The sequence below is a fragment of the Pseudopodoces humilis genome, chromosome 2 (genome assembly GCF_049639895.1).
Source record: "Pseudopodoces humilis isolate 2021_Gansu_Grassland_sample_001 chromosome 2, ASM4963989v1, whole genome shotgun sequence".
In the NCBI taxonomy this organism is placed as follows: domain Eukaryota; kingdom Metazoa; phylum Chordata; class Aves; order Passeriformes; family Paridae; genus Pseudopodoces; species Pseudopodoces humilis.
The window spans coordinates 52,932,048-52,958,923 of NC_142201.1; the positions used below are offsets into that span (position 1 = coordinate 52,932,048).

Sequence of the window (26,876 nt, forward strand, 5' to 3'; positions counted from 1 at the left end):
GTGGCTTGTCCAGAGCTGTGTCCAGATGGCTTTTGAATTTCCCTAAGGAGGGAGACTACACAGCGTATCTACACCACTTGTGCCAGTGCTCAGTTACCTCCCAGTAAAAAAAAGTTTCTCGATGTTCAGAACCTCCAGTATTTCATGTAATCATGTGCCCATGATTACCTGCTCTGTCATTGGGCACCATTGAATTCCTCATATTAAGAAGCAATGAGAAAAATAGAACAGGAGAGTATGTGAAAGGAAAAATGACAAGCTGCAACACAAATATATTTTAAAGTGTTTTCAGTATCTCCAAACAAAGTATTGTAATGAAGAAAAATGCAATATGCTATGTCAAACACAAGTTCTACTTTTTTGCACTTGATCAGTAAGATTAGAATGTTCCCATCCTCTGTTATTCATTCCGCATCTCTACAGCAGAGTTTGTGTTGCTGTTTTTATTGGCATTTCCAAGCACCACAGCTATTATTTATATTCCTAATTTCACAAATTACAGTTGTTGGAAATTACTAGGCACCTATTTGCCTTTGTTGTAGCAAGAAAAAAGGAGCCAGACCAGTTCCATGTGTCTTTGATTTTATATAATTTGGTTGTTACTATGTTAAAAAAGTGTTGGCTGGCTGACCACCTGGTCCAAAAACAGGAAAAAATGTGTTGCTATTATGCTTGAAATGTCCTATTTTCAGCACAGGAGCTTGGTATCCATTATCACCATCTGAGATGGTGTTTCTCTTGTGGGTGTAAAGTCATGCTTCACCTAGATGAGCTTCATAGCATCTGCTGCAGTAGGTGATTAAAGGAGAATGATTCCTGATTGTTTTCCCGAATTTTAAACTCAGCCTGGGTTCAAAAACCCCTTTGAGTCAAATTGTTCTGAATTATATATTGAAATTACTTTGACACAGGTAAAATTGTATTGCTTTGACTGACTTCTCCTCTCAGTTTTGGGTTTCACATAACCATGAGGTGATATTTTCTGATTAAAAATAAGAATAATTTTTTTCAGGACCTGAAGAAGACCCCTATCCACCCCCCCCCCCCCCACCAAATGCTTGTTCATGATTGAATATGTCATGTATTTTAGATGTGAATTTTGGCCAGGCTTTGGGACCTGAACCATAACATTACCTCATGCTGTATATAATCCCACGTATGTTGTAGCATAATTAAAATTGTAATTACTTGTTATCGTTAGTCCTATTGTTGTACCAACTATAAACCTCATTACTCAAAATAACTTGATTCTGTCTTTAGGGAAAAAGAATTCAAAACTGGATTTTGTTACACAAGGGAGTAGATAAACACAAGCATAGTCTAAAACATGTTGGATTTTCTTCTGAAAGAAGAGTCCCTGTCTTTACTGTCGTGCAAGAAATTCACATTCAGTGAACAATCAGTGAGGGGCTCGGTGCTGGATCTGGACCATGTGTCACATCCTGCGATGCATGCTTCTGGGGGAGAGTCTGTGTACCTTGCCCAAGGCAGCTATGCATGGTGTGTTGGTGCAGAGTTATGGGCAAACTCCAAACTGGACCAGCCAGGAGTAGGAGATCCCAGGTCTGGGTGGGGGTATCTGACAGGCAGGGGGGCAGTGCTGGTATTTGGGGGGGACCCATGAGTGTGGCCTGCCAGTGGGACAAGTGTGTGAGTGCTGCATGTGGGCAGCAAGCACCCAGTGAAACCAGCCAGTGAACTGAGTACCTGTGGGGATGGTCAGGGGGGCTGGGATCTGGGCAGGGGTGCTGGGCAGGCAGAGGGGCTGTGCAGGAGCTAGGGAGGGCTGTAAAGGTATTTTTAAACCTGGAGAGTGCAGTGTGTGTGTGTGCGGCACTTGTGACTTTCTGCCTCTGACAGCCCAAGAGAAGGAGGGGACGTATCCCTGTGTGCCTGTGCCTGATGTGAGTCCTGAATGGAGGGGTTGAGGTGCTTGTCTGGGGCTGTCTGTGTAGCCACAGCTGAGGCCAAGCCAGTGTCTGTGTGTGTGTGTGTCTGTGTTACATGCTCAGTCTCAGTACTTGCAGCAGCGCTCCTCGTGTGGAGATTCCAGGCTGGACTCCTGCAGCCAGGCAGGAGCGTTCTGGACCAGGCAGTGGCCACATATCACATTATTTAAAACTTGTAAGCTCTCAGTACAGTGAAGACAGACTTTCTTCTCAATTACTGATATGCCTAAGCTTAAACATTTGCTTTGATTCTCTTTTTGCAGAAGGCTTGTTCCCCTCATTGTTTTGATGGCACAACATAATCTAAAGTTTCTTTATGGACTGCATGTCATCCATCCATCAGCTCTTGAGCTGGATCACTATTTACACAACCCTTCAATTTTTATAACCCTTTATAATGATTTCTGGATTCTTTAGTCAGTGGCTGTTGTGGGTAAGAATAGGAACATCAGAAAAAGTTTATTAGATAATCCCAGCTGTTGAGTCACAGGGTGCAGAAAGGCCCTCCTTGCTTTCTAAACTTCCCAGAGAAGAATTTACATGTCACTGGCCCCAGTCTAAACCCCAGACTTTGTCAATGGTTTAAGTAACTTTGTCTCAGAGGATTAATGATGGCAAATCAGATAAATTTATGTAAATATCAATTATTTAGATGACAAATGATTAGACAAAAGACCTCAATCAGATTTATTTACTACAGCATGTAAAAGCCAAAACTACTATCAGCATAAAGTATAGGTACAGTGCACTATATCAAAGCTATTACATAAAGCTAGCAAAAAAGAAGCCATTATTAAGCAGAGGTTGGTATAGCTCACCACACCAATGCTTATGGGCAGATCTCTTTCACTCAGCCTCAAAGAGTATCCTTGAAGGGGCTTCCCTACTTCAAGGGAGAAAAATTCATACACTCAAAGAAGGAATATGTGAGAGGAACCCAACTGTGTGGAAGTGGACTGGACTTCTACAGTATATAGTGATTGACTGCCAGTCTTCAAGTCTGTCTCCAAGTCACCTGAGCAGCTTATCTGTCAAATCTTTACCTCACTATCAGTATTTAATTTGGAGCTGGTGAGCCAGACTGCTTTTAGCATAATCCAGTGCCAAAATCAGCACATGACGACACCTCTCAGCCCACTACTGATAGCTTGCAAAATAGGACATATTTTGAGTTGATCACATTCCAAAGCAAATGACCCTGCTACAGTGGCTCAGAAGGGCAAGACAATCCATTTTTCTCTCATAATTTAAAGTATGGATTTAAAAATTAATAGTACTATCAGCTAAGAAGTTGCCAGTATAAGTGTTAGGCCTGTGTTATATTACTGGCCAACTGGTCCCTGTCACTGTCAGTATAGAGTCAGAGCAGATTTTGGCTAGTATGAGGAATTTTTGTTACTCAAGGTAAGTACTTTTATTATATAACTCACAAAACAGGTCATTTTTGTAATTATGAATTCTACTGTTTATTAAGGTGGTTAATTAGTTATAAGGGTTTTATTATTTTACAGATCCTAAAACTTAATTTGTCATCTCCTCCCCTAATTCAGGGCTTAATATTCTTATTCATTCATATCTTCTTATAGAATCTTTTAGGTTTAAAACTAATGAAAGCAATCTCCTTTCCTCAGATCATAGTGTGCCCTGGAGAGAGGGTGGGCGTAGGGGTAGGGGGATGCATCACCACAGTTTGCCACTTGCTGACTTTACTAGTGATGAAAATTCTTAGTTTGGAAAAACAGATCCCCAAATTTATCTTTCTGAAAGTAGTTGCAGAAAGATGATTTTGTCTAGTTAGCTACATTTCTATTGTGCTCATATTGAAGGGGAAGAATAGAATAGCAATTGAAAATTGTTCAGGGTGTACTTCGAGACCAAAAAAAGTTGTAAGAAAAAGTAACAAAGTGTGAGCTAAAGGTTTTCTTGCTGACATGTATAGAGTTAGGTTCTCTGTTGATGTAATGAATACATCCAATGACTCAGAGGATCTATTTGGTTTTCTACAGCTGGATTCTAATCCTAAAGCTAGAAAAGGAACTTAAAAGCAAAATACTAATTATAAAATTACAGCCAAGAGCAAATAGTATTACATTTATTTCTATATTGAATAACACAGTAATCTAAAGTTGACTTAATCAACTATATTCACCCAAGGGAGATGAATAAAAAGGAACCTGGTAGATTATATTGATCGCCATATAAAATGGTAGCAATTACCATTAACAAGTAGTCTTTAATAAGCAAACATACAGTTAGTACTATTAACTTGAGGTTTTTCTCATTAAAAGAAAAATTATAAAGGAGAGAGGGAAAAAAAGGAAAGTTGGGGCCTGATGTTTCAGGATGGATGCAGGACACCTGATGTTAACTATTTTAAAAAGTGTTAATACTTTTTAAGAATTTTAATAAAGTGAAAATACTTGTAGTATTTTCCTAATGTTTCTTTCTTTTCTGGCTCTGTAGAAATCTTGAATCATTAGTTTAGATATACCCCATAAATTTCAGGTGACTAATAATGAAAAGAAATAACTACAAAACTAAACAGTTACTATTAAGAGTTACTATAAACTAAGTTACTATTAGATTAAGGCAAACTTTGTGAATCTCTACTTTATCCTAAATTAATCTAGCACACCAGACTATTGAAGCTGCTGAAATATGTTTTTGGTGGGAAGATATGCTTAATTTGACCACTCTCTTGAGATACTCTTAAGTTAGTTGTTTCCAATCCTTCATAGAAGCAGTATTTTGATCCATGAAGACCTGTAATATTCCTTTTGTGAATCAACAGTCATGGTTGCTAAACAATTTGCAGCGGTGCTATCAGCTCTGAAACTCTTGGGGAATCACTGTATCATTCTGTGGCCACAATTCAAAAGTCAGATTATTTCTCCAGATGAGAGAGGTTCAAAATCAATAACAGTTAACTAATCTAAGATTACACTGAATGGTTTTTGTTTTGGTTTGTTTTTTTTTCCTTTTGAGATGGGTGCAGGTTTTTTTGTTAAAAAGTTCAGTAAGATGTGTAATTCTGCCTCTCAATCCCTGTGATTTTTTTTGTACAAACTCTGTGCTGTTTTATTTTTATTTCTCCTACCAAATTGATAATTATTTATTCTGTCATTGCATTTTGTGGTTCTTTGCTGACTACTGTGAATTTGCACATATATTATCAATCCTAATTATCCATTTAAGGTACATGACTGCTATCAGTTAAATATACTTGTAGATAGCTATTTATTCATGCTACATTTCCTGAAAGATAACAACCATTTTTATGGGTTTTTAGAGCTCGGGGGTTGTCTTTTTTTTTTTTTCCTTTCTTTTCAGTTTGAATAGTGATAATACAGATTTTAACCTCAGAAATATATAGTTATTAGATTTTCAGATATCACTTGCTTTTTATAATATAGTTTGCAATGGTTCCTGCTTCTCAGAGAGAGGTTTTTTAATAGATGATGTTTTGAAAATTTTGACAAATATATCTAATTTTCCACTGATCAATTTCTTATAAGAAGTTTACTTCACAGATGAGCACATATAGACTTTTGAAATTTGTCCCTCCCATCTGCCAATTTCCCATCCAAAAGCAAGCCAAAAAAAAGAAGACAAACCAAACCACAAACAACAGGCAAACATGGTAATAGCAATTGCTTCATAAGCATTGCCAGGGATCTATCTGTATGTCAAAAGTATAAAAAAACAAACAAACAAAAAAGTAGTCAAGAGAACTGAAAAGAAGAGCACTAATCAGTGTGTCCTGTGCTCTTCTTTGTAGTCCCAGCGCCGTGTTACATTTCACCTCCCCGATGGCTCCCAGGAAAGCTGCAGTGACAGTGGTCTGGGAGACCACGAGCCAGTGGGTGGTGGAACCCTGATCTCACACCCTCTTCCTCTGGTTCAGCCGCAGGACGAATTCTACGACCAGGCTTCACCGGACAAGAGGACTGAAGCTGACGGCAATTCTGACCCCAACTCGGGTGAGTCACCATCACTGCTCTGCTTATCTGAGTTGCTTTGCTAACTTGGTTACTTTCTTTTTCATCCCTTTGAGCTTTGCAGTGGTAGAGATGTTTTTAAGCATGTGCATGAATATTTGATCATATTAGCTCATAAGGATTTTTTGGAAATAATGAAGTTTGCCTGAAGTGCCTGATGTTGTAATAATTTGACTGTGGAAAGAAACGTATATCCAGTAGAATAAATGGCTTCATACTAATTGCACAGTAAGCAATAACAGCTGGGGAGAAGGATGTCCTACAAGATATCAAGTTTTTCTTGATGTTTTCAGTGCTGCAGCTATTTAGCTATAGACTTTGTTTTAGAAAAGTCATTCTAAATATCAGTTTAAAGTTCAAGGACATGGAGGCTGTACTGTCTTTTAGACTAACAAAGAAATCAGTAAATCAGTGAAGCACTGAAAAATGGAAAGAACCCAAATTTTTAAACACCCTTACAATTCCCCTTTCGAACATTAAGCATCACAAGGTTTCTTTGTTAGCTTGGAGTGGCATGATGTACTGGAAGTGTGAGATACAGGTTTTCAAACAAAATATTAAGGATGAACTATTTGATTCGGGAGTTTCTGCCTTTCTCTTCTTTCCTCCTCTATGATTCATTTACATTATTGTTGTGTTTTTGTGAGAGTACTAAAAATTGAAGCAAGATCTTCACTGATACTGTAACTAGTATTTTGGTGTTGGGGTTTGGAATGTGGAGGCTTAGACATCCTGAAAACAGGGAGGAAGAAGTAGCTCTTAAACTTCTTGTTTTTTTCGAGAATATGGAGACAAAGGTTAAAAGTCTTATTTGTGCTCTTGGAAGGTAATTGAACCTGAGTTCTCTTGCATCCCAGGAGTATAGAAATAAGAATTAGTTTCTGTCTTTGGCATTTCTCCCTTTTGTATAGATGATTAAGTTGTCACTGGGCCTGTACAAACCAGGAGAGAAGGTGGCTTTGGGATCTGATGAACAATGTTAAGGTCCATCTCCTCATTTGGACAGACTGGATCTGAATGATGACATTTACATCATGGCAGATGACAACATGAACTGTGGAATATTGACTTTGGAAATATTTTTCTCATATGTATATGGGAAGACCAAGAGGTTGTGTTGGATGAAACTCTACAAAGAAACAATATGAAATGTTTTACTGTCTGAGAGTTGCAGTCTGGTTTCTTTTCCTCTATTCAACTTTTTTTTTTTCCTGGATATGACACTTTCATTTTATTTTCTTTACCAAAACAGAAATATTTTTGGAACTATGGTGTTAAACCCTTAATCTGTAGAAATGCAAAGAATGATAAAAGAGTAGCAACTATGAATGGATTGATTCTGGAGCAAGAATGTATGTCTACTTAAGCAAGTGAGGAACTTAAGTGGAATTATCTGGTTAATTCTCTGACCACGTATGTGACTTGTGAAAGATTTAACAATATCAGAGAGGAGTTTTTAGTGCAGCATTGCAAGTTGGCATTGTTGCATTGGCTTCACAGACTCTGAATTGTACATCTTATTAAAATGCAGCATAGAAGTCCAGCAGGAAAGTTAGGAAAAAAGGTGTTAAATTAGATAGCAAGTTATTAAAGTGCAGTTTTGGAAATTTTGTGTTAAACACATTGTGAAAACATACTATTTAATCACGATCATCTATTCATGCCTACTATAGACACTAATAGAAGGTTAGTCAGAATAAGTTCTTAAAAGCTATATGAAAAGTTTTAATATGCTTGTGGTAGCACCTAATTTAGCCTTAGGGATGCTAAATTTGTGTCAAATTTATGAAAATCTAACCATCAAGCTGTACTAACAATTAGTGAATATTGAAGTACAGGTTTTTCTGCTTTTTACCAGACGTTGAAAAACACACTCCGTATCTCATCAAATCTCACAAACTAAGAAAGGAATTATAAGGTCAGTACTGTGACAGAAATTTTCCTAAAAAATCCAGGCCAGGATGGGAATCATGTCACTCATTAAATGGATTTAGCTTCTATATTGTATTCAATATCAAGCTATCGCCTAGGCACTGTATCAAAAATTATTTTGCTACTGTAGGCACAAGTTTTTTGAATGAGATGTGAAATAAGGTTTAAAACAGTTTATGGTTATTGCTTTTGCAATTTTCAGAAGAGAAAAATGCTGGTATTGAGCAGTTACTTTGTGGGTATTTACATGTGTTCATGGTTAAAATAACTGATGTAGTATCATTTGAACATTGTATTCCTTGACACTCCTAAGCTGAATTTCTAGTTCTATTGCAGTGAAATGTTCCCTAGTTGTATTTAACTGTAGAGGTAGTTTCATTTCAGCGGCTGTTTAAGGGGTTGCTGGTTATGAAAATACTTGGGACATGCTAAAGTAAAAGATACAACTATAAAGTAAGGAAGAAAGCCCTAGTGGAGAGTTGTAGTATTGCCATGTACATGTACTGCTACCAGTTTTGGATGATAATTGCATAACAATATTTTTATTCTAAATGCTTCAACTGAAGAGAAAGAACAGTAGTTTTGGGAATGTTTGCAAATGACCTCTACACCAAAAATACAGATTTGTTCCACTGTATTTTTATGAAAGTTCATTCTAAGTAAAAGTTTGCTTCAGCTCATGAGAATGTGATGTTAATCTTGATAGTAAAGTCCTTGCCTCATGCTGAGAGCAATTTTAGTTAATGACTTTAATGCTCAGTGAATTGTGTGGGTTATTACTGTACACTGTGAAGTTAAGTGAATAAAAATACAGCCATTGTTTCTCAATATAATGTTGCTATTTTAATTATATTTGAAGAGTGACCAAGGCTCAAGTCTTCAAAACCTGAAATGGGGGGTGGGGGGGAAATGTACTAGAAGTCTTGCTAACTTGTTACACAAAACTCTGAGAAACCTTACTGCCATATTTACTTGCAGTCATTAGCTTCTACAGAGACAGAAGAGCTACAATTACATGATTTAATGAAATAAACACACACAGTGAGAGTACATTCATCTAGCTAATCTGAAAACAGAAATCTCTCACACTGGGTGAAGCTGAAATGAAGAGAGAAGCCAAATATTAGCATTGTCAGCCACACGCTGTCACTGTGCCTATGAGAAAAAGGCAACAAGATAGAGATAGGAAGTCTTTTATGATGATATGTAAGTCCAAGTTTGGTTTGTATCACTGAAATCTGTCTTCTTTATTTAGGTCTTTTATTTTGAGGGTTGAATTCATTTTGCTAAGATATATTTTCCATTTCCCTATTGTTAATTGATCAATAATATTGATGGTCAGAGGAGCTTGATGCTAACCTATCAATTGCAACTTCTTTATAGTTCACTTTTGTCTCATTTGCAGCTTGATACACCTGATTCCTATAAAAAGGAATATATTCCAAAGATCAGTCATCTGATACAACTTCTTTAACTTTTAGCATATCAGATAAAAATGCAGAATACATTCCAGTTTGTTTACGATGTAAAAAAAAAAAAAAAGAAAAAAAGAAAAAAAGAAAAAAAAGGTCAATGTAAAATTGAATTTATATATCCTACTTTAAAACATCTTTCATCTCAAAAATTCCTGCTTTCTAATGGTTTTAAACGTGTATATCAGGAAGTGTACTTTTAACACAAAGATCTTTATCATCAGTTGCATTAAAACTGTACAACTCTGATGTATTTTATTGTGAATTATTTCTTCAGGTATTGCTCAAAAAACCCCATTCTTTTGTTCTCCAGCAGTCGGGTGCAGAGTGTTATTTTTCATTACTACAACTGTGGTTTTCATCAGTGTGAAAAAACAACCCACCTTATTAGTGAATTCTTTCACTGTGGTTTAGAAAAGGTTGTCAGGGACTTAAATTTAGACTGGAATTGTAAACGTATCTAAGAGTTGCATGCAGCAGAGCTGTGCAATAGAACTGTATGAAGTAAAAATGTGCCTCCTAGTGTAAAGAAGGGGAAAAGTGCATTTTCATGAAAATGCTTGATAAATCACATTTTGATAGCTGCAAGCAGTGGATGTGATTCATTTTTCTTCAAAGAGATAAAGAGGAATAGCATATATTTAGTGGAATGTTAGAACTGCTCTAGGGAGAAAGCCTACTACACACTGTGGATGAATCTATGCAATAATTCCAATGGTTTAAAAACAGAAATATAATATTTATGTCTTCTGATACGTGTTTACAAAGCTAAGTAAATGCTTGCCTAATTTCTACATCTCATTAATAAGTAGTATCAACAAAATAATAGCTTTATAAAAAAATGGAGCTGTACCAAAAATTGAAACACACCTACTGGTTTCAAGACCATATTTTATTTAGTAAAATTAAATAGAATACTCTTTTGTGTTCTGTGTTACTTCCAAAGCAATTCCATATTCTTGGAAGTAATATTATAATGCTGTTTTTCAATAATAATGTTTGTGGATAGCTTTTTATTTCCAGTACAATAAAAACTGTGTGGTTAAATTCGGATGATAAATACCTGAGTTCACACTTTTTAATAAACCTAAATACTGTGGTAGTTTATTCAAGTAATATCAGGGGTGTTAAATGGTTCTCTGATTCCAGTAATAACTAGGAATATCTCTGTGGCAGTGGCTTAATTATGATTAAAGTTCAGAGTAATGGCAAGACTGCCTTGTATTACACTTGGTCATATGATAGTGTCCCATGTGGAGAAGCTAAGCCTCTCCTGCAAAGAGCTTTGGTTTTACAGTGTCACTATCATTACACCCAGTGGGTGATGATGGTTTAACCTTGCAGGCATACCCTCTGCTTAATCCTGTCTTTCATTTTGCTGCCTCCAAAGTTTCTTATTTGGCAATACTGGAGCAGTCCATAGCTAAACAGCCTAACGTATAGAAAAAAATCCTACTGTATTAATACTTAAATTTACATAATTTGCTGTCCATAGTTATTCTTGTGTTTTCATAATATGAGACTATGAGGACTAAAATAGGAACATTTGCCTTTGAGTCATATCCTCCATTTCATTAAACACAAGTTCATACCTCACACAGAATCTAACACTGTCACATTTAGCTACAGGCAAGCAGGAGTAAGAAAAACTGGAGTCAGGTTGGTGAATTAGCCTACAGAAGAGCTGTAAAATAGACTGAATTCAATCTCAGCCCATGCACTTATTTCTTTAAAGAGATAAATAAAATCTGAAAGGCATAAGAAGATTGCTATCTTTTTACATCTCTTTGATGCCTCATTGCAGTGGAGATTTAAAAATGGTCTTGCTTTAGAAAAGTCACAGTGCTACATCTGTTCCTATTCTACTCTCTTTTTCTCAACACAGCAAAGCTAATTGGAGTGTAAATCAAGAGGCCATAACCATTGAAGGAGCGGTAGGAGGGGAACTTGTCCCATTGCTTCTCCAAGAGGAAAAGATAACTTACCAAAACTTCCTAGCTGCTGCTGCCTGAGAAGAGCACTTGCAGGTCCTCAGCAGTGAGATGAAAAGGCTGCATGGGATAAGGGGACTATGAAAAGGGTTAGAGGATTAAAGGAAGGGGAAGCTTGCACATGAGATGAAAGCTAGTGCCTTTGGCTGCTATCACTGATGATACCAAGGACAGTTTAAAACCACAAATGCTTTTGCCAGGTTAAAACAAATGACTTAAGGAATTAAGAGTTATTTTTCTCCTGTAAGTTTTTTCTGCTCACAAGGCCTTTCTTCATATCACAGCAAGCCCAGGTCTACTGCAGACATTCACAGACTTTTCTAAGTTTCAAAGTAATATCATTATCCAGTCAAACCTCTACCATGGCACAATGCTTAGTGCTTCACACAACTTAAATCAAACTGATGTTTTAAAATATTCCAGTGGTTTATTTCCACTGGTGTTTAATTTCATGTGTTATATGGGTTTACATGGCAAGGTAGTGGGGAGGGGGGCTGCAGAGGGTGCCTCTTTGAGAAGACACCAGAGGCTGCTCCCCATGTTTGACAGAGCCAATTCCCAGTAGCTCTAAAATAGATCCATTGCTGCCCAAAGCTGCACAGCAGGTGGGGGAAGGAGTGAGAAAAAAATGTGAGAGAAACAAACCTGCAGACACTAAGGTCCATGAAGAAGTAGGTAGAGAGCACTCTTCAGACACCAAATAGATTCTGTCTCAGCTTGTGGAGAAGGTGGTGCCCACAGCAGCCCATGGAGGACCCTGCCCTGAAACAGGTAGATATGCCCTGAAGGAATTTGCAGTCCATGAAGAGCACATGCGGGAGCAGTAACTGTGGCCCCTGGGGAGCCCACTCTGGAGCAGTCTGGACTTGAAGGCTCACATCCTGTGGAAGGGAGCCATGTATTGCTTGGAAAGGACCCTGTAGTGGCCAGGGTAAAAGGATGAGGAAGGAGCAGCAGATACAAAATTTTACTGACTGACTGCAAATCCCATTTCATATCCCTTACTGCCACTTCGTGGCAGGGGCAAGGTGGGGAGGAGTCAGAAGAGAAGGGTAAAATGAAATAAAAAAATTAATTTCAGCCTGGGAAGAAGGAAGGGCTGGATAATGGGAAAAGTGTTTTTAGTTTTGTTTTCCTGTTTCTCACAATCCTACTTGGGTTTTTATTGATGATAAATTAAACTAATTTCCCCAGGCTGAATCTGTTCTACCAGTGATAGTAACTGGTGAGTGATTTCCCTGTTCTTGTCTCAACCCATGATGAGCTTTTTCATCTCATTTTCTTCCCATCTTGCTGAGAAGGGGAAGTGATAGAGCAGCTTGGTGAGCACCTGGAAGCAGCCAAGGTTAACCCACCAGAATATTAAAGCTGGTGTTGTATTCTCAGTCTGAAAGCATTTATTTTCAGTTTATACCTCTTGTCTGTGTGACTCTACCACCCTTTGTCAAAGTAAAATCTGTGACTTCCAGAAGTGCAAGGATATTTTGAGGCCCAAGGGACTGTTTTGACTAGTATAGCATCCTGCATAATACAGATCAGAAGTCTTAGCCAATCACCTAAAAAAACATGTGTCTTCTGGTATCTACAGCATATGTTACAGAATGATTTTTTGATTTAATGATCTTCAGTGACAGAGGAAATAGTACTACATTGCTTACTGACTTCAACTGAATCAGCCTTTTATTTGATAAAAGAGGTGTTTGGTATCCTTAGTTTGGATTCAAGTCTTCTTGAATCTGTAATACACTGGTTAATTCATAAGACTATTTGGAATGTTGCTACATTTTTGTTCTTAAGCACTTTTTTCCTCTCTGTATTTTAATAATGGTCCACTGTCTGTCCTGTAAAAAGAAATCATATATATACATATATATATATATATATATTCATAATAAGAAAAATAAAACTTAAGTCTTCTAAATTGCAGAGGTTTTGAATCAGTTGTTCCCTTTATCAGTCATTGTTTTTAACTGAGTGTTTTTTGGTTTTTTTCATGCCTCGTGAACATGCTGTTTAACTGTACTTTTTAGCAATTGAACAGCAAAAGATTTTTCTATTATTTAAAGACTTTCTGTGGGAAATGAAAGTCAAAAGCACAACTGAACACATGTATCTTTAATCATCATGAAATATATTAGAAAAATTTTATTAGCATCCTAGGTGCTCTGTCACCTAACTGTATTTGACACAATTCACCTTTTAAAGATGTGATAATGTGATTACGACAAAAATATTTGTTTGATAATTTTGAGGTAGCTGTTTTTGAAATTCAGTGAAAGTTATTGTTGCCAGCTGTGACTTCTGGTTACCTTGATGCTACAACTAATTTCCCAATGTTGTATATTCTTTTACTAACGGAGTCTTAGCAGTGCAACTCCTATTTCCAATGGCAAATTGACAAAAAGAAAGATTATATTTGCGAGAATAAAGTGTTGAATTTAGCATGGAATTATTCATTTCAACATTTAGGGGGTTAAAAATTTTAAGTAGAATTAGAATTGTTGATGGCTGCAATGAGAGGAATAATTTAATGCAGTAAGAATAACCTCATTGCACCCACACAGACTTGGACCTGACAATGAGAAAACAGCTTTGCAGTGAAAGTACTGGTAATCCTGGTGGATAGCAAATTAGCTATGAGCCAGAAAGACACCCTTGAAGAAAAGATATCAGTCTCCTGAACTACAGTAGAAAGGGTGATGCCAATAAGCTGATGGGAAAGATCCTTTCTCTCTACTCAGCACTGGTGAGACACGTTTGAAGTGCCAAGTCCAGAGGTGGTTTTTCAAGTATGGAAAGGAAATGGAAATATGGACTGAGTCCAGAAAAGGTCCACAAAGATTATTATGTGTATTAGAGCATCTGTCACATGGGGAGATGCTGAGAGAGCTGTGACTGTTCATCTTGGAGAAGGGAAAGGCTTAGAAGAGATCTAATTAATGTGTACAAATACCTGATGTGGTGTGAAAAGGAGAGTAGAGAGAGAGCCAGACTTTTCTCAGTAGTATACCAAATTAAAGAAGGGACACTGGACACAAGCTTGCTTTAAAATTTTCTTTAAACATAAGAAAAAAAAAAAAAAACAAAAAAAAACCCAACCCATTTTCTTGCTATTGGAACAATAGAACTCCGCACAAAGTTTCCCAGAGAGATTGTGGAATCTTCATGGGTATTTTGGAAATCAAACAGGATGTGTCTCTGAGTCATGGTAATTCCCTGAGATGAGCAGGAGGGTACAACTAAGCCCTCTCTGGACTTCCCTTCCAAGCTCAACCATTCTATGATTCCAGAACCCTATAAAATAATTAGTCTTGAATAGGCTGTGCAATACAGATGTGAGGAAGAAAAGGAAAGAAAAATCTGTATTCTCTAAGGTAAATTAAGTATAAACTTGTAAATTTATGGTAGGATATCTGGTGTAGTGCTATACACAGTATAGAAATCAAAAACAAATAGGTACTATCCAGGTACTCATTTCTTCTTCAGTTCAGATATCTGAGGTAGATATCTGAAATGGGTCAAGTAAATCTTGTAAAGAAATGCCTTTATCCCACCATAGATTATGAATGAAGGCTGTAGAAAGGAATTAAGTAATACCCATGTTAGTTCCAGAAACTAATGATGAACTCAGCTTCATCATTGGATGCTTACATGTAGAAATTGAAAACTTCATCCTAAGTGTCTAAGCTCCCTTGTTAGTTTACTGAGCACAAAAGCTTTCATTTAAACTAGGCACCTAAACCAGGTTTGCTAAGTTTCACACTGGAGTTCATTCACAATATTTCTGATGAGTGTAATAGAAGCTCAAGCACCAAATTCACACAGACTTTTTGGATGAAATTTATCTCCAGAATTTTTATGTATAGGACACAGATAATTTGTTATACATCAGCACTTGGTTAAATGCCTACTTTTTGTTAATTGCACGCCCTTCTTTCCTGTTTGACATCCACATGCAACCATCTTGGAGCCCCAGAATATTTCTAAACTGGCACTGCTGATAGCTAGACAGAAGTGAAGTTTAGGTTGAGATTAATTCAAAAATGTATGAGTGCAGGTGCCATGTGTGTAACCTCCTGAGGTATCCATGACTCATTCAGATGTGAGTTTGAGTTAGATGTGAATTAGTCTGAGATCCAGGTGTAGTCAGTGGAGACCTCAATTATCACAATTGAGATTAGAGACCCAGTCAGTTTCTAAACTGAATGATGTGTAGTAGATATGTCTACTTTAATGTGAAAGACATTGTTTTCCAAACTATATTGACTGAATTGACACTGTGCATAGGGGAAGCTCAGACACCTAAATTTAGCTGATTCCCACAAATCCAACCTTTTGTGTGAGATGAATCTCAGCTGTTCTTGTTGCTAAGGGAATATTCATATCTTTTGGGAGATTTATTAGTTTTTCTTATCTATCTGCACATAAAATTTTTCAAAGGAGAAGAACATTTTTAAATTTCATGCCTCATTTTTTACAGTACTAATTAAATGAAAATAGTAATGCATACCTTCCTTTTCCTTTTTTTTTATTTTTTGTCTCCTTTATATAACTGAAATTAAAGCATACTACCTTTTTAAAGAATACTTCTAAGGAAGGATTTCTAAAAATAATTTTTGTTCTCTAATCAGTTTTTCTTTCTCCAAACAATCACCAGATATTGACTGTATTGACTATAAAACTCATGCCATTTTGAAAAGTAGGATGTCTTGAAGTGCAGATGATGCATTTTGACTGTTTCTTTAAGAATATCCATATGGTACTTTCGTGGCATCCAGGAGTTCCTTCCTTAAAGCAAATATCTTGGTAAACTTTGTTTTCTGGGGAGGAAATCTAGACTTTTGGAAGAAAAAGTGTGTTATCTTAAGAAAAACCTTCTGCATAAGTGTCTTCAGGTTTGACCTAGACTTGTCCAGAGACTAGGTATTCATTTTATTATGTTTATCTTTTGGCTTTATCTTTTGTTTTCTCAGATTTTATGTTTGCATTTTTTTTTTTCCTTAAGGAGAAATCCATGCATAAGATGTGAGGTTCTCTGAATAAAATCTGAAAATGATATAAGTAATGAATATTCTGTTTTCTTTCAAATATTTGCCTTCCCAAAGAATGTTTTATGTTTTTGTACATACACTTGCTCTGTTTGTCTTCAACAGGAGTAGAAGGGGGATGAAAGATGAATTAAGTAGATGAGAAAAAAAAAAAATAAGGAATTATGTTTGCAGTTTAAAACCTTTGGAAGTAAACCTTCTAGAAATAGGAATAAGAGTTAAATCATTTAGTGTAATGCTTTATCCCCTTTCATATTAATCCAGGTAAATACATGTTAAGTAGGGAGAAGGAAAATGATAGTAGAATACTTACCTTATTTCACTGTTCTTCACATGTTAAGAGTCTTTATTCTGTGGTTACAAGGTACCTGTGTGCTACAGAGAGTCCATCTAGACATGGTAGAAATATAAACAACTAAACTTAGGATGTGTTTACCTGTGGCAAGAAAAGGAAAATATATAAAAAATCTTTTCCAAAACATTCAAAAACTTTTTTCCCATCTTGAAACAGACAAATAGGTAAAGACTTAAATCAATCTTTAACTGTTCAGGACAGTTTGAAAATTTTGCTGCTTTGGCAAAAAGCTTTTCAGTATAAAGCCCATGCTACATCAGCACAAAACCCACACTCCAAAAAAGAAGAAAGCTAAAAAACCCAACAAAACAAACAAACAAACAAACAAACAGAAATCAACCAAAAAAACCCACAAAAACTGTTATATAGTAACATCTGGACACCTTTGTGAGAAAGTAGAAGAATATTTTCTTGGGTATACCTTTATATAATTTTTATACCTTTATCAGTGTTTTTAGCTCTACAATGAAGTATTACACAGCATAGTAGGAACAGATCTGGATGTGAAGAAACTGTTGCTGAGAACACAGAGTTTGCTGAGCATACTTCTGTGGCAGTTGCTCTCAGCTTTTGTTGTCCATGGGCTGAATGCCCATTAGTTACTGAAGAATAATTCTGTTTTCATTCCATTCCAAAGGAATCCCATCCTCCTGCTCCAAAAGATCTTCACAAGCATGTCAAGTGGAGGTGATTAGGAGATTCATGTCAGAAGTACACTCCTGCAAGTTAATGTAGCCTTGCAATGTAGTAAGATATATCTCTTTCTGCATGAAACAACTCACCTGTTATTTTAAACAAATCTGCATTACTGAACCTTCATTTAAGTACTTCATGCTCAAATATTCCCAGAATATTTATGATGATTTTTAAGTTCTTCACTCTGAAAACCACACAAAAAATGTCATTTTCAGTACAAATCTTAAAATTAAATTCTATATGCCTATCATTTAAGAGAAGGATTTTTTTGCTCACTTGGTGATATGCTCCATTACTCTTTTAAATTAGATCTGTGTTGTCTTCAAGATCTAAAGTGTTTAAGTTCATTGAATATTTTTCTTCAGCGGTAACACGTAACTACATTTGTTAAATAGTTTCATGGAGATAACTATTGAAGACATTGTTAAGTGAAAATATCAGTTACAAATGATTCATTCATCTAAAATAACTGTGAAAAAATAAAAACCTTCTTAACTTTATAATAACTGTGCATTTTATAATACAAAAGCCAAATGGTGAGATGTTTACCACTCTACACATCCTTAATTTTTTCTTATGTAAAAATATATATGAATGACAGGAGAGTGTGATAGAGTAATTGACCAGTCTTTATATTTTTTTAATGAATATTAAAAAAATCTGTTTTTGTTAAAGATCAGTGGTCAATTACTGAATTTAGGGAAAGCAATTTGTCAGCAAAAACACATTAAATTGTTTTTATTTAAAATGTACTTAAAATGTACAAGAACATATTTCAATATTGCTGAAGACTTACATTTGAACACAGCAAAGGCATGCAAAATTGATTTTCTTTTCAGTAGAGAAGCCAATACAATTTGAGTGTTTTGGGGTTTTCTTCTTTTTTAAATGTATTGGTTTTGCAAAAATGTAACAAAAATGGCTGGTATTAATTGGTGGTGTAATTCCAAGGCCCTTGAAACCCTGGCACTTAGAGTTGTTGTGAGTGTGAATGTGATCTGGCATGCACTGCATAGTCATTAACTAATGGATTGTAGCTACACTCCTTCAATAAAAACGTGTAGGTGGTTAGTAATACAGTAGTGTTACCAGCAATTTTAAAGTCATTTGTAGGTTAGTTTGTGAAATTAAAAGTGTAATCAAAAATTTCCCTGCACTGCTGCCTTTTTTCTGCTGATTTAAGTGCAGATTCCTTGGATCATTCAGAAGAGAAACTAAATGACTTAAAAATAATCACCCACACCACAATGGATTAGTTGTTTGAATTATAGTTTCACAGTTCATGTATTTCTTTTAATGAGAAATTAAAAGAATTGTATAAGGTAGTTGCTTTGTGCCATTACGCCACGTCTTAATATTTATTTATTTATTTTCCATATACTACACACACTTGTCCTTCATTATTTCTTCATTATGAATGGAAATCATATATTTCCAGTTGTAAATAGGCACTTAATAATATGAATCCCTCTTGCATGAGCAGCTATACTGTTTGGAGACATATTAATTATACATTTTGCAGAAGACTGAAAATATCTAACATATGTTATAGATGAATATAGGTCACCGTGACAGCTGTAATTGATAAATATATGCATATCTATGCATACAGACATGCATAGATATAACACTTTCCACTAGAGTACAGAGCTGTTCAGACAATCTAGATGTTAATGATACTGACCTTTGTCCACCCAACTTCCCTTCAGCATTTAAAGAGACAGCATGACTGATTTTAAAGCTGAACATCATTAAAAATAAGCTGATGCATCAGTGGTTATGTTCTGTTAATACCCTCTTCAGTCTTACCAGACCCTCATGGCCACATTCTCAAGAAATTCTAGCTATGCTCACATGTTCTATTCCTGCATATCTGGACTGCTGTTTTAGGCATAGGTTCCTTGACAAGTTCATCTTTGAGAAATCCAACTAAAATAGTCTCTTTAGGGACATGAAGATGGGGAAGTGTCTGCAGGGAAATTCCTCATATGAGGAGCGGTCTTTTCAGCCTGGAGAAGTGGAGGCTGAGGGGAGACCTCATTGCAGTTACCGCTTCATGAGCGGAAGCAGAGGGACAGGTACCAATCTTGTCACTCTCGTGACCAGTGACAGGACTCAAACAAATGGCATAAAGCTGGAAAAAGCTCCTCAGGGAAGTTTTCACAGCACCAAGCCTGTCTGAGTTCAAAAAACATCTGGACAATGATCTCAGCGACATGGTGTGACTCTTGAAGTTGTCATGTGCAAGGGCAGGAGTTGGATTTAAATGGTCCTTGTGGACCTTCCAACTCAGGATATTCTATTAGATGGTTCTATGAGTCTATGATTTTTTAACCTCAATGAACATTTAACATTGTGCACATTTCACTCCTTAGCCTATAATATGAGTTATGCCTTCCAATAAAACAAAATATTTTGCTGTTAATAAATGAATAAATAAATAAATAATACTTTCTATTCTGAATGTAAAACAGCATTTCTTAGCTACTCTGTGTAAGTGGCAGAAGATGTCATGGCAAAAGAGGGGGATGAGTTAATAAAAAAATAGTGAAGAGTACTGGAATTCAAACAGTAAGTTGCTTTACGTGCTTTATTCTCTTTTGGGCTGAACAGTGATCCACAAGAACATGCATGAATAAATTTTTAAAAAATCTTTATAAGAGCACAATACCATTTAAAGAACCATTTAAGAATAAGCAATTTAATCCTTTGGAAGACATTTTAGTACAAAAGAGACTTATAGTCCACAATCTTTAATTTTTGGAGGAGCATTTCCTGTGACCTTTTGTATATTTCTCTCTTGTTTGCTTGTTTGACAAACAGTATATTCTACTGTTTTGTCTAATCTAGTTCAACTGTTGTATGTATTTATTTGTTTATTTATTAACTTTGAAAGAATAAATCCTGGTAGCACTGTATGTTGATGTCTCTCCATAGATCATGTCCTCTGTTTAGAATGCCATATGTTTAAGTTGGTGACAAGATAAAATGCCTTTCTCAGTGGGTCACATCCAGAAGTGACTGCTGATATTGCCCACAAGTATAGAGAGAGAAAAGGAAAGAAATTAGACGAGTGTTATTGGGGCAGCAGAGAAAGGAATGACTTGGAATAAGTCAGTTAAAATGCCAGCAGGATAGATTATGCACGACAGCATAGGCATTGTGTGAAAAAATTGAGTGCTGTGGAACTGACATTGTTATAGGTAATGCTTCCATGTACATTGAAACATTTTAGAACAGCTCTGTACTGCTCAAAAGTTAGAAAGCTCTTTTATTTATGGCTCAAAAATGTCCATGAATCATTCTGTCAGCTGAACAAACTTGAACGAAAGAACGCCTGTCCTCAGAAGACTGTGAAGTTCCAGAACAATCTGGAAAACAACCCAAATTGAGAAAGAGAGTGCTTAACCGGGGGAAAAGATGAGTGCCATATTGCTTAATTCAGCCTCCTTCCTTTTTGCTCTTGTCAAATGTTTGCCTATTACAAGATGCCAGCCTACTCAGTGTTGTATTCTGCCACAAGATACATGGCATCTCACAAATCTGGCAGTACACTGACAGCAGTCTTCTACTTTTCTATCCTGGTTGCCCATTAAAATCTGTATAACTAGACTGAGACTATGAAATAGGTATAGCATGTCTAGACTAGCCAACGGTGTTAAACTGTTGTGGTGCCAGATGTAATGCTTGAGAGCACTTAACATTGATCTCCGAAAGGTATTGAGGAAGTATTTGCATATTGCACTTTTCTGCTAGCAACAGGGTTTTGGTGGGTTTTTTTAATTTTCTTTTTTATATCATATGCAGTATTACTTCCTCAAATGTGTATAAGTCCTATACAGTCTGTTCAGTGAATCTGAAATTAAAATATGTGATATGTAAATTAATCTCCTTAACACAACAGGCATAGAATAGTGTATTTAGTCTAAACAAGAAGATGACAAAATACTGTTTTGTTGTGTTTTTTATTTTTTCCAAGTAAATTTGGGAAATCTTGCACCTTAGCCAGATTAAGTGAGAAATTAGATCATTTCACAGAATCACAAAATCAATCAGGTTGGAAAAGATGTTCGAGGTTATTGAGTCCAACCTATGACTGAGCACCGCCTCATCAACTAAACCATGGCACTGAGTGCCATGTCCAGTCTTTTCTTAAATACCTCCAGGGATGGTGATTCCACCACTTCCCTGGCAGTCCATTCTGGTGCACAATCACTCTTTCTGTGAAGAACTCCTTCCTAATGTCCAGCCTAAACTCTCCACAAACCAAGATATAACCACCCCCCAAAAAAGTAATCGGAAATAAACTTTTTTCTGTAGTTGAGATTTTGCTGATAATCTGCCCTGTGAAAGGTTTGTCAAACTGGGCCATTCATCTGTGTATCAAAATTCCAAACTCCGAGCAATTTGAAAATAGCACTTTCTACTGTAATGGTTGTACCCCATCATAGATACTTTAGTATTTTTAAAGGAGGAAAAAAACCCAATGATTTTCATTGTTAGAGGTTTTTTTTGTTTGTTTATTTGTGTTCTTTTTAGACAAGACATTTGACAAAAGCTGTCCTTAATTATCATTGTAAGCACATTTGTTTGATGATCAGAAAACATAAAAAATTCCCAGAGAATAATTAGCACAGAGATCTGAACTTCCAGTCTGTGTGCACAGACATACACAGATTTTCCTCCTTAGCCAACAAAAGTGGGTTTAGGAAGAACCAGAATGATCGGCTACTTATGAAGCCCGTGGTTTTTTACATATTAGGTTCTTTGATAAACTGTACTAATCTAGTAATTTATATTCAGCCATTCAAACTGTAATACAGAGCAAGTACTTTATCTCTTGCTGTCTCTTGTTTGCTCAATCTTTTCATGTGCCTCTTACAAAACTTTGCCACTTGATGCCCTTTCAACTTTTCCCAAGTAACAATTTATAAGGGTAAAGAAGGCCCATCAGTTTTATCTTCATTAGCATGTTATGTGGTAAACAAATTTGGCATGCAAGAATTTCTCTGCATTAAGATTAATTCAATCATTAGACCAACATTTGCTGCTGTACAAATACCCATTTCAACCTATTGAATTTATTATTTAATATCTGTGGGCACTGATTAGCGGTCTTGCTCATTATCACTCTGAACCTGCTAAATAAATCATGGCCTTAAATTGTTTGTGTGATTGTTCCATGAACTTGTTTTAACCTTTCTGGCTCAAGTGTTTCAACTTGATTTTAAAAAGATAAATATTTCATTTTTCATATTTAATCTTGACAATTAGAACAATATATGAAAAATTCTCTTCAACTGTACAGAAAGAGGCTGCCCCGTTATGCAGACTGGCTCTATGCAAGTAAAGAAGAGTGCACACTTTCATTTTGCTAAACACTCATGCTTTTCAACCTTATTCACCTAATATTTTTTATTGCTCACCTTTTTTTCTTCATTTTATACCTATATATTGGATGTAGGTTTCCAGGATTATATAGGTAGGAATTGGGTGCAGGTGCCCTGGCACTGGCAGTGGGGGCTGCAGGGTGGCCTCTGTGAGGAGGAGTTGTTGCTGCCCTATGCTGGACACAGCTGGTTCTGTCTCACTCCAGCCCACCCACCTCAGCCACAGCTGAGCCCTGCCAACAAGGAGATAGCATCTTGCAGAAAATATGCTTAAGAAAGGGTGAAAAACAACACCTGCAGTAAAAAACACTGCCTGGCAGTAAGAAGTGAGGAAAAATAGGAGAAACATTGCTGCAAGCTCCCAGGTCAGTGAAGGAGGGAAACAAGATATTCCAGGAATTGGAGCTGAGATTACTCTGCAGCTCTGAAGAAGGAGTCACCAGAGCAGCTATATTCACAAGTCAGGAATGAGAAAGTGAAGTTGAACCTCAAAAGACAGAGGAGTGAGTGGAAGGTGTTCCTCTTGTTTCTTTTTTCTTTGTTTCTCACTACCCAGCTCTATTTTAATTGACAGCAAATTTAATTTTCTCAAAGTAACATCCATTTTGCCCATGGTGGTAATTGTTAATCAGTCTTCTCATCTCAATCTCAACCCAGAACTCTTTTATCTTACCTTCTCTCTAGTCCTGCTAAGGAGAAGCAGCAAGACAGGGCCTGGTTGGGCATTTAGTAGCCAGGCAAGGCCAACACACCAAAAGTGTTAGTTTAAACCAGTTGCCTAGGAAAATAGCCTTGGACTTTAGAGAAAAATATTATTCAATAGATACTCATTTTTACCAGTGAAGACCCCAGTTAAAATATTATGGCCAGGTTTTAATCAATCCTATTACTTTCTAGATTTCCAGTGTCTCAGCTTTTGTTTTATCTTCCTGAATCTTCTCTAATCTTATCTTCTCTAGTGTATTTAGGCCATCCTCTTACCTGTAAGAGAAATTTGTCAGATGCTAACTCTGTGACATTACCGTATAGATATATATGAGGAATTTTGGCAGAATATGTCATAACTCTTCTTGATTATACCTAATGAAGTTTTGAGAAACTAATGATGTTTTGAATGTATATATTTGCATTTCAGAGGATTCTGTCATGTCACTGAGGCAACTTTCATAAGTGTAAGATTTCAGAAGAGCACTTTTGCTGAAAGAAGTACTGTTCTCCCGTTGCTCTGTTCAACCCTTTACTTCTGAAGAAAATCTTCCTGAGCAGAACAGCAAGCTTTCTCCTAAAATAGCTGTACTGTTCTGAGTTTCCCACCCAGGAAGTCAAGCTTCCTTAGTGGCAAGATTATATTATTGTAGTCATAAAGCCAAAGATAATAAGCTGTGTCTCATCTATATTATGGTCAGCGGGGAGAGCAGCAAGAAACTAGAAACTATTACACATAGATTGTTTTCCTGTTTTCTTCCTTGAAAAAGCTGTAGAGTCTAAGTCAGTTTGCTATTTCAGCTCCTTACAGGGGTTGTAAACCTATTCAAACAAAAAACCTCCATAATATAAGGTTTTCCTTTCCATATAAGTAAAAGGGAGCCTTCAAAGAAAAAGCACAAAATTTGCCAGTCCACTTTGTGCAACAGAAGCTCTTACAGGTGGCAAATGGACCGTGCTGTGCTATCACTCACCTCATTTACACTGCTTCCCAGAGTTTTTCAAGACTGCTTTACACAATGATATAGCATAATAAGAATGTTTTGAAATATTAATATTATTTCTTTAAAGTATATTTTCCCTTTAGTTCTTACAAAACAGCAACTATAAATAAAGTCCTTCATTACTGTCATAAACCAATATTAAGAAGCCAAATGCTATCTGAAGCAGTACCACTCTTCAAATTGAATCTAGCTCTGTCTTAAACATAGTACTGTAAGAATTTAATTTCCTTGCTTTATCATAACAAAAAATGTTGGATTTTCATACTTTCAGATTTATTTATTTTTTTTTAAAGTGGAGCAGGAGACTTAGGTGCTTTGTATTATGTACTATTTCCCTCTATTCCTTCTCAATTATAATACATTGCCATTTTGAATGGCTTATCCAGAAACTATGAAAATGAATTCTGAGTTTTAAATAATGTATAACTAAACCTGAAAAATGCATTTTAGAAAATTCAGGGCTTAGAGTCTTTCAATTTGCAGTATACAAACCCTTTTTTTAGCCCAAAATTACCATTATCATTTATTTACAGGTGAATGTATTTTTACTGCATGCCTGTATCTGGAAAAGCATTCAGATCTCTATTTTTTTCCTAAAATTACTGCTCTGACATACAACTGTGAACAGCTTAAAAGGAAAACCTGTAAACAGCTGTCACAGAATACGCTGATGTTTCACAAGGCTTTGCTTGCAATCATTTTTTCAAAGTACTGTAACAATCTCTGCTTATGTTTCCATTATAGAAAGCCTCATTCTCTGCTAAATAGTGTGTGGATCTTTTGTCCCTGATGCTTTATTATTTCATCCTTTGGATCTATTTTTCACTTGGCTGAGTAGTCAACTATTTAACATGAGTACAGATAACCTTTGAAAATGGCTTTTCCTTGTGTTTGGTATGCAAGACCTGCTCCAAGTGGAAGCAACAACACTCTTGAGGTTTTTTGGTGTGCTTTATTTTAGTTTTCTTGGAGTATGTTTCACCTTTTTTTCTAATCTGACTACAAGGAATAAATAGGTGTCTAACCCCACAATTGCTTACATTGCTTCCACCTGCTTGTGCAATGGGAAACCCAGATACAGAGTACAGCAGTGAAAAAAACCCTAGTAGTGAGTAAGACATAAATGGAAGAAATTGGTCAACATGTCAGGTTCTGTAGTGTTAAAAGAGAGCCTTCACTGATTATAGTACATCCCATGGGTCAGTGTCTCAATGGTTGTGTGGAGTCTCTTGGGCCTGAGTTACACATTGATCATTGACAGTGTCCTTTTAGCATTCAGGTAGATAATACTGAACTCCAGTTGTTTTCATTACTACTGTAGTTTAGCTATACTGGAAGAAGCTTTCTCTTTCTTCAAAAAAATCTTCAGAGGTGGATTCCCAAATGTCCCACTTACATGAAGATTCTGCTCAATTTTTTTAGCTTTCTAGAAAAATTATGAACTCTAAAGATACCTCCCTTCCCATCAAATGAACCTGTTCTTGTTTTTGAATAATTGCTTACAATATTGATGTAACTAGAGGTAATATAACAGCAGTCACAAATGCAGATAAAATTTGAATAAGTATTATCAGGATTTGGAAAACATGTTGCCCGGTTCATATGGCAATTCTTATTTTGCAGGAAATGTTTCTGAAGCCTAGGAGAGTTCTGCCATAACAAGCTAACTTCTGATAGAAGATTAATTCCAGCTTTTGATTTTCATTGTGTTCCTCAAATGGGTTAAATTTTAAACCATAGATCAAAAATAACATCTGACTTCCAGCAAACAGTTAAAATGGGATTGTAGTTTATCTAGATTTGATACATGACCATAAACACATAATTCCCCAATTAGAATTGCTTAGTGTGTTGGGTTTTACATGAAGTTCAACAGTCATAACACCATTAAAATAAATCAGAATTTACAGTCAGTGATTTGAAAATAATGATTCTTGTAACTAAATTTTTTTTAACTATTCAGTTTATTGCTTCACCTGTTTGAAATTCAGCTCCAAATGAGTTGCACTGGACTTTTAGTTAGTTTAAGCAAGTAAAGCTTCTTCATGTGCTACTCCTTTACAGAATTTTCCAGGATACAGTGTTGTCATCATTGAGACCAAACACATGATAACTACTGTAGACAGATGATAGCATCAGTTAAATTGTGGTGCAAGAAAAGAAAAGTGTTTCTTGAACTGCTGAAAATTGTTACATAAAAACATATCTCATGACACTAAGAAACAGCATGCTCGCCTTTGTGGTGAGTGTTGATGATCAAAACAAGAGTCCTGAAAATGGAAGTTACTATATCTGTGGCTACAATTTTTTTCACATTTCTGTATACATAATGTGTT

General features: G+C 36.1%; 1 protein-coding gene across 1 annotated transcript in view; it reads left to right on the forward strand.

Moving 5' to 3' along the window:
- The first annotated feature begins 1,327 nt into the window (after window positions 1-1,327).
- LOC102113971 (protocadherin-9) overlaps window positions 1,328-26,876 on the forward strand; it is a 237,236-nt gene continuing 211,687 nt past the window's right edge. The window contains exons 1-2 of the mRNA XM_088051287.1: window positions 1,328-1,549; window positions 5,728-5,929. Of these exons, the coding sequence (XP_087907413.1) occupies window positions 1,328-1,549; window positions 5,728-5,929 (424 nt within the window). The remainder of the gene's footprint in view (window positions 1,550-5,727; window positions 5,930-26,876) is intronic.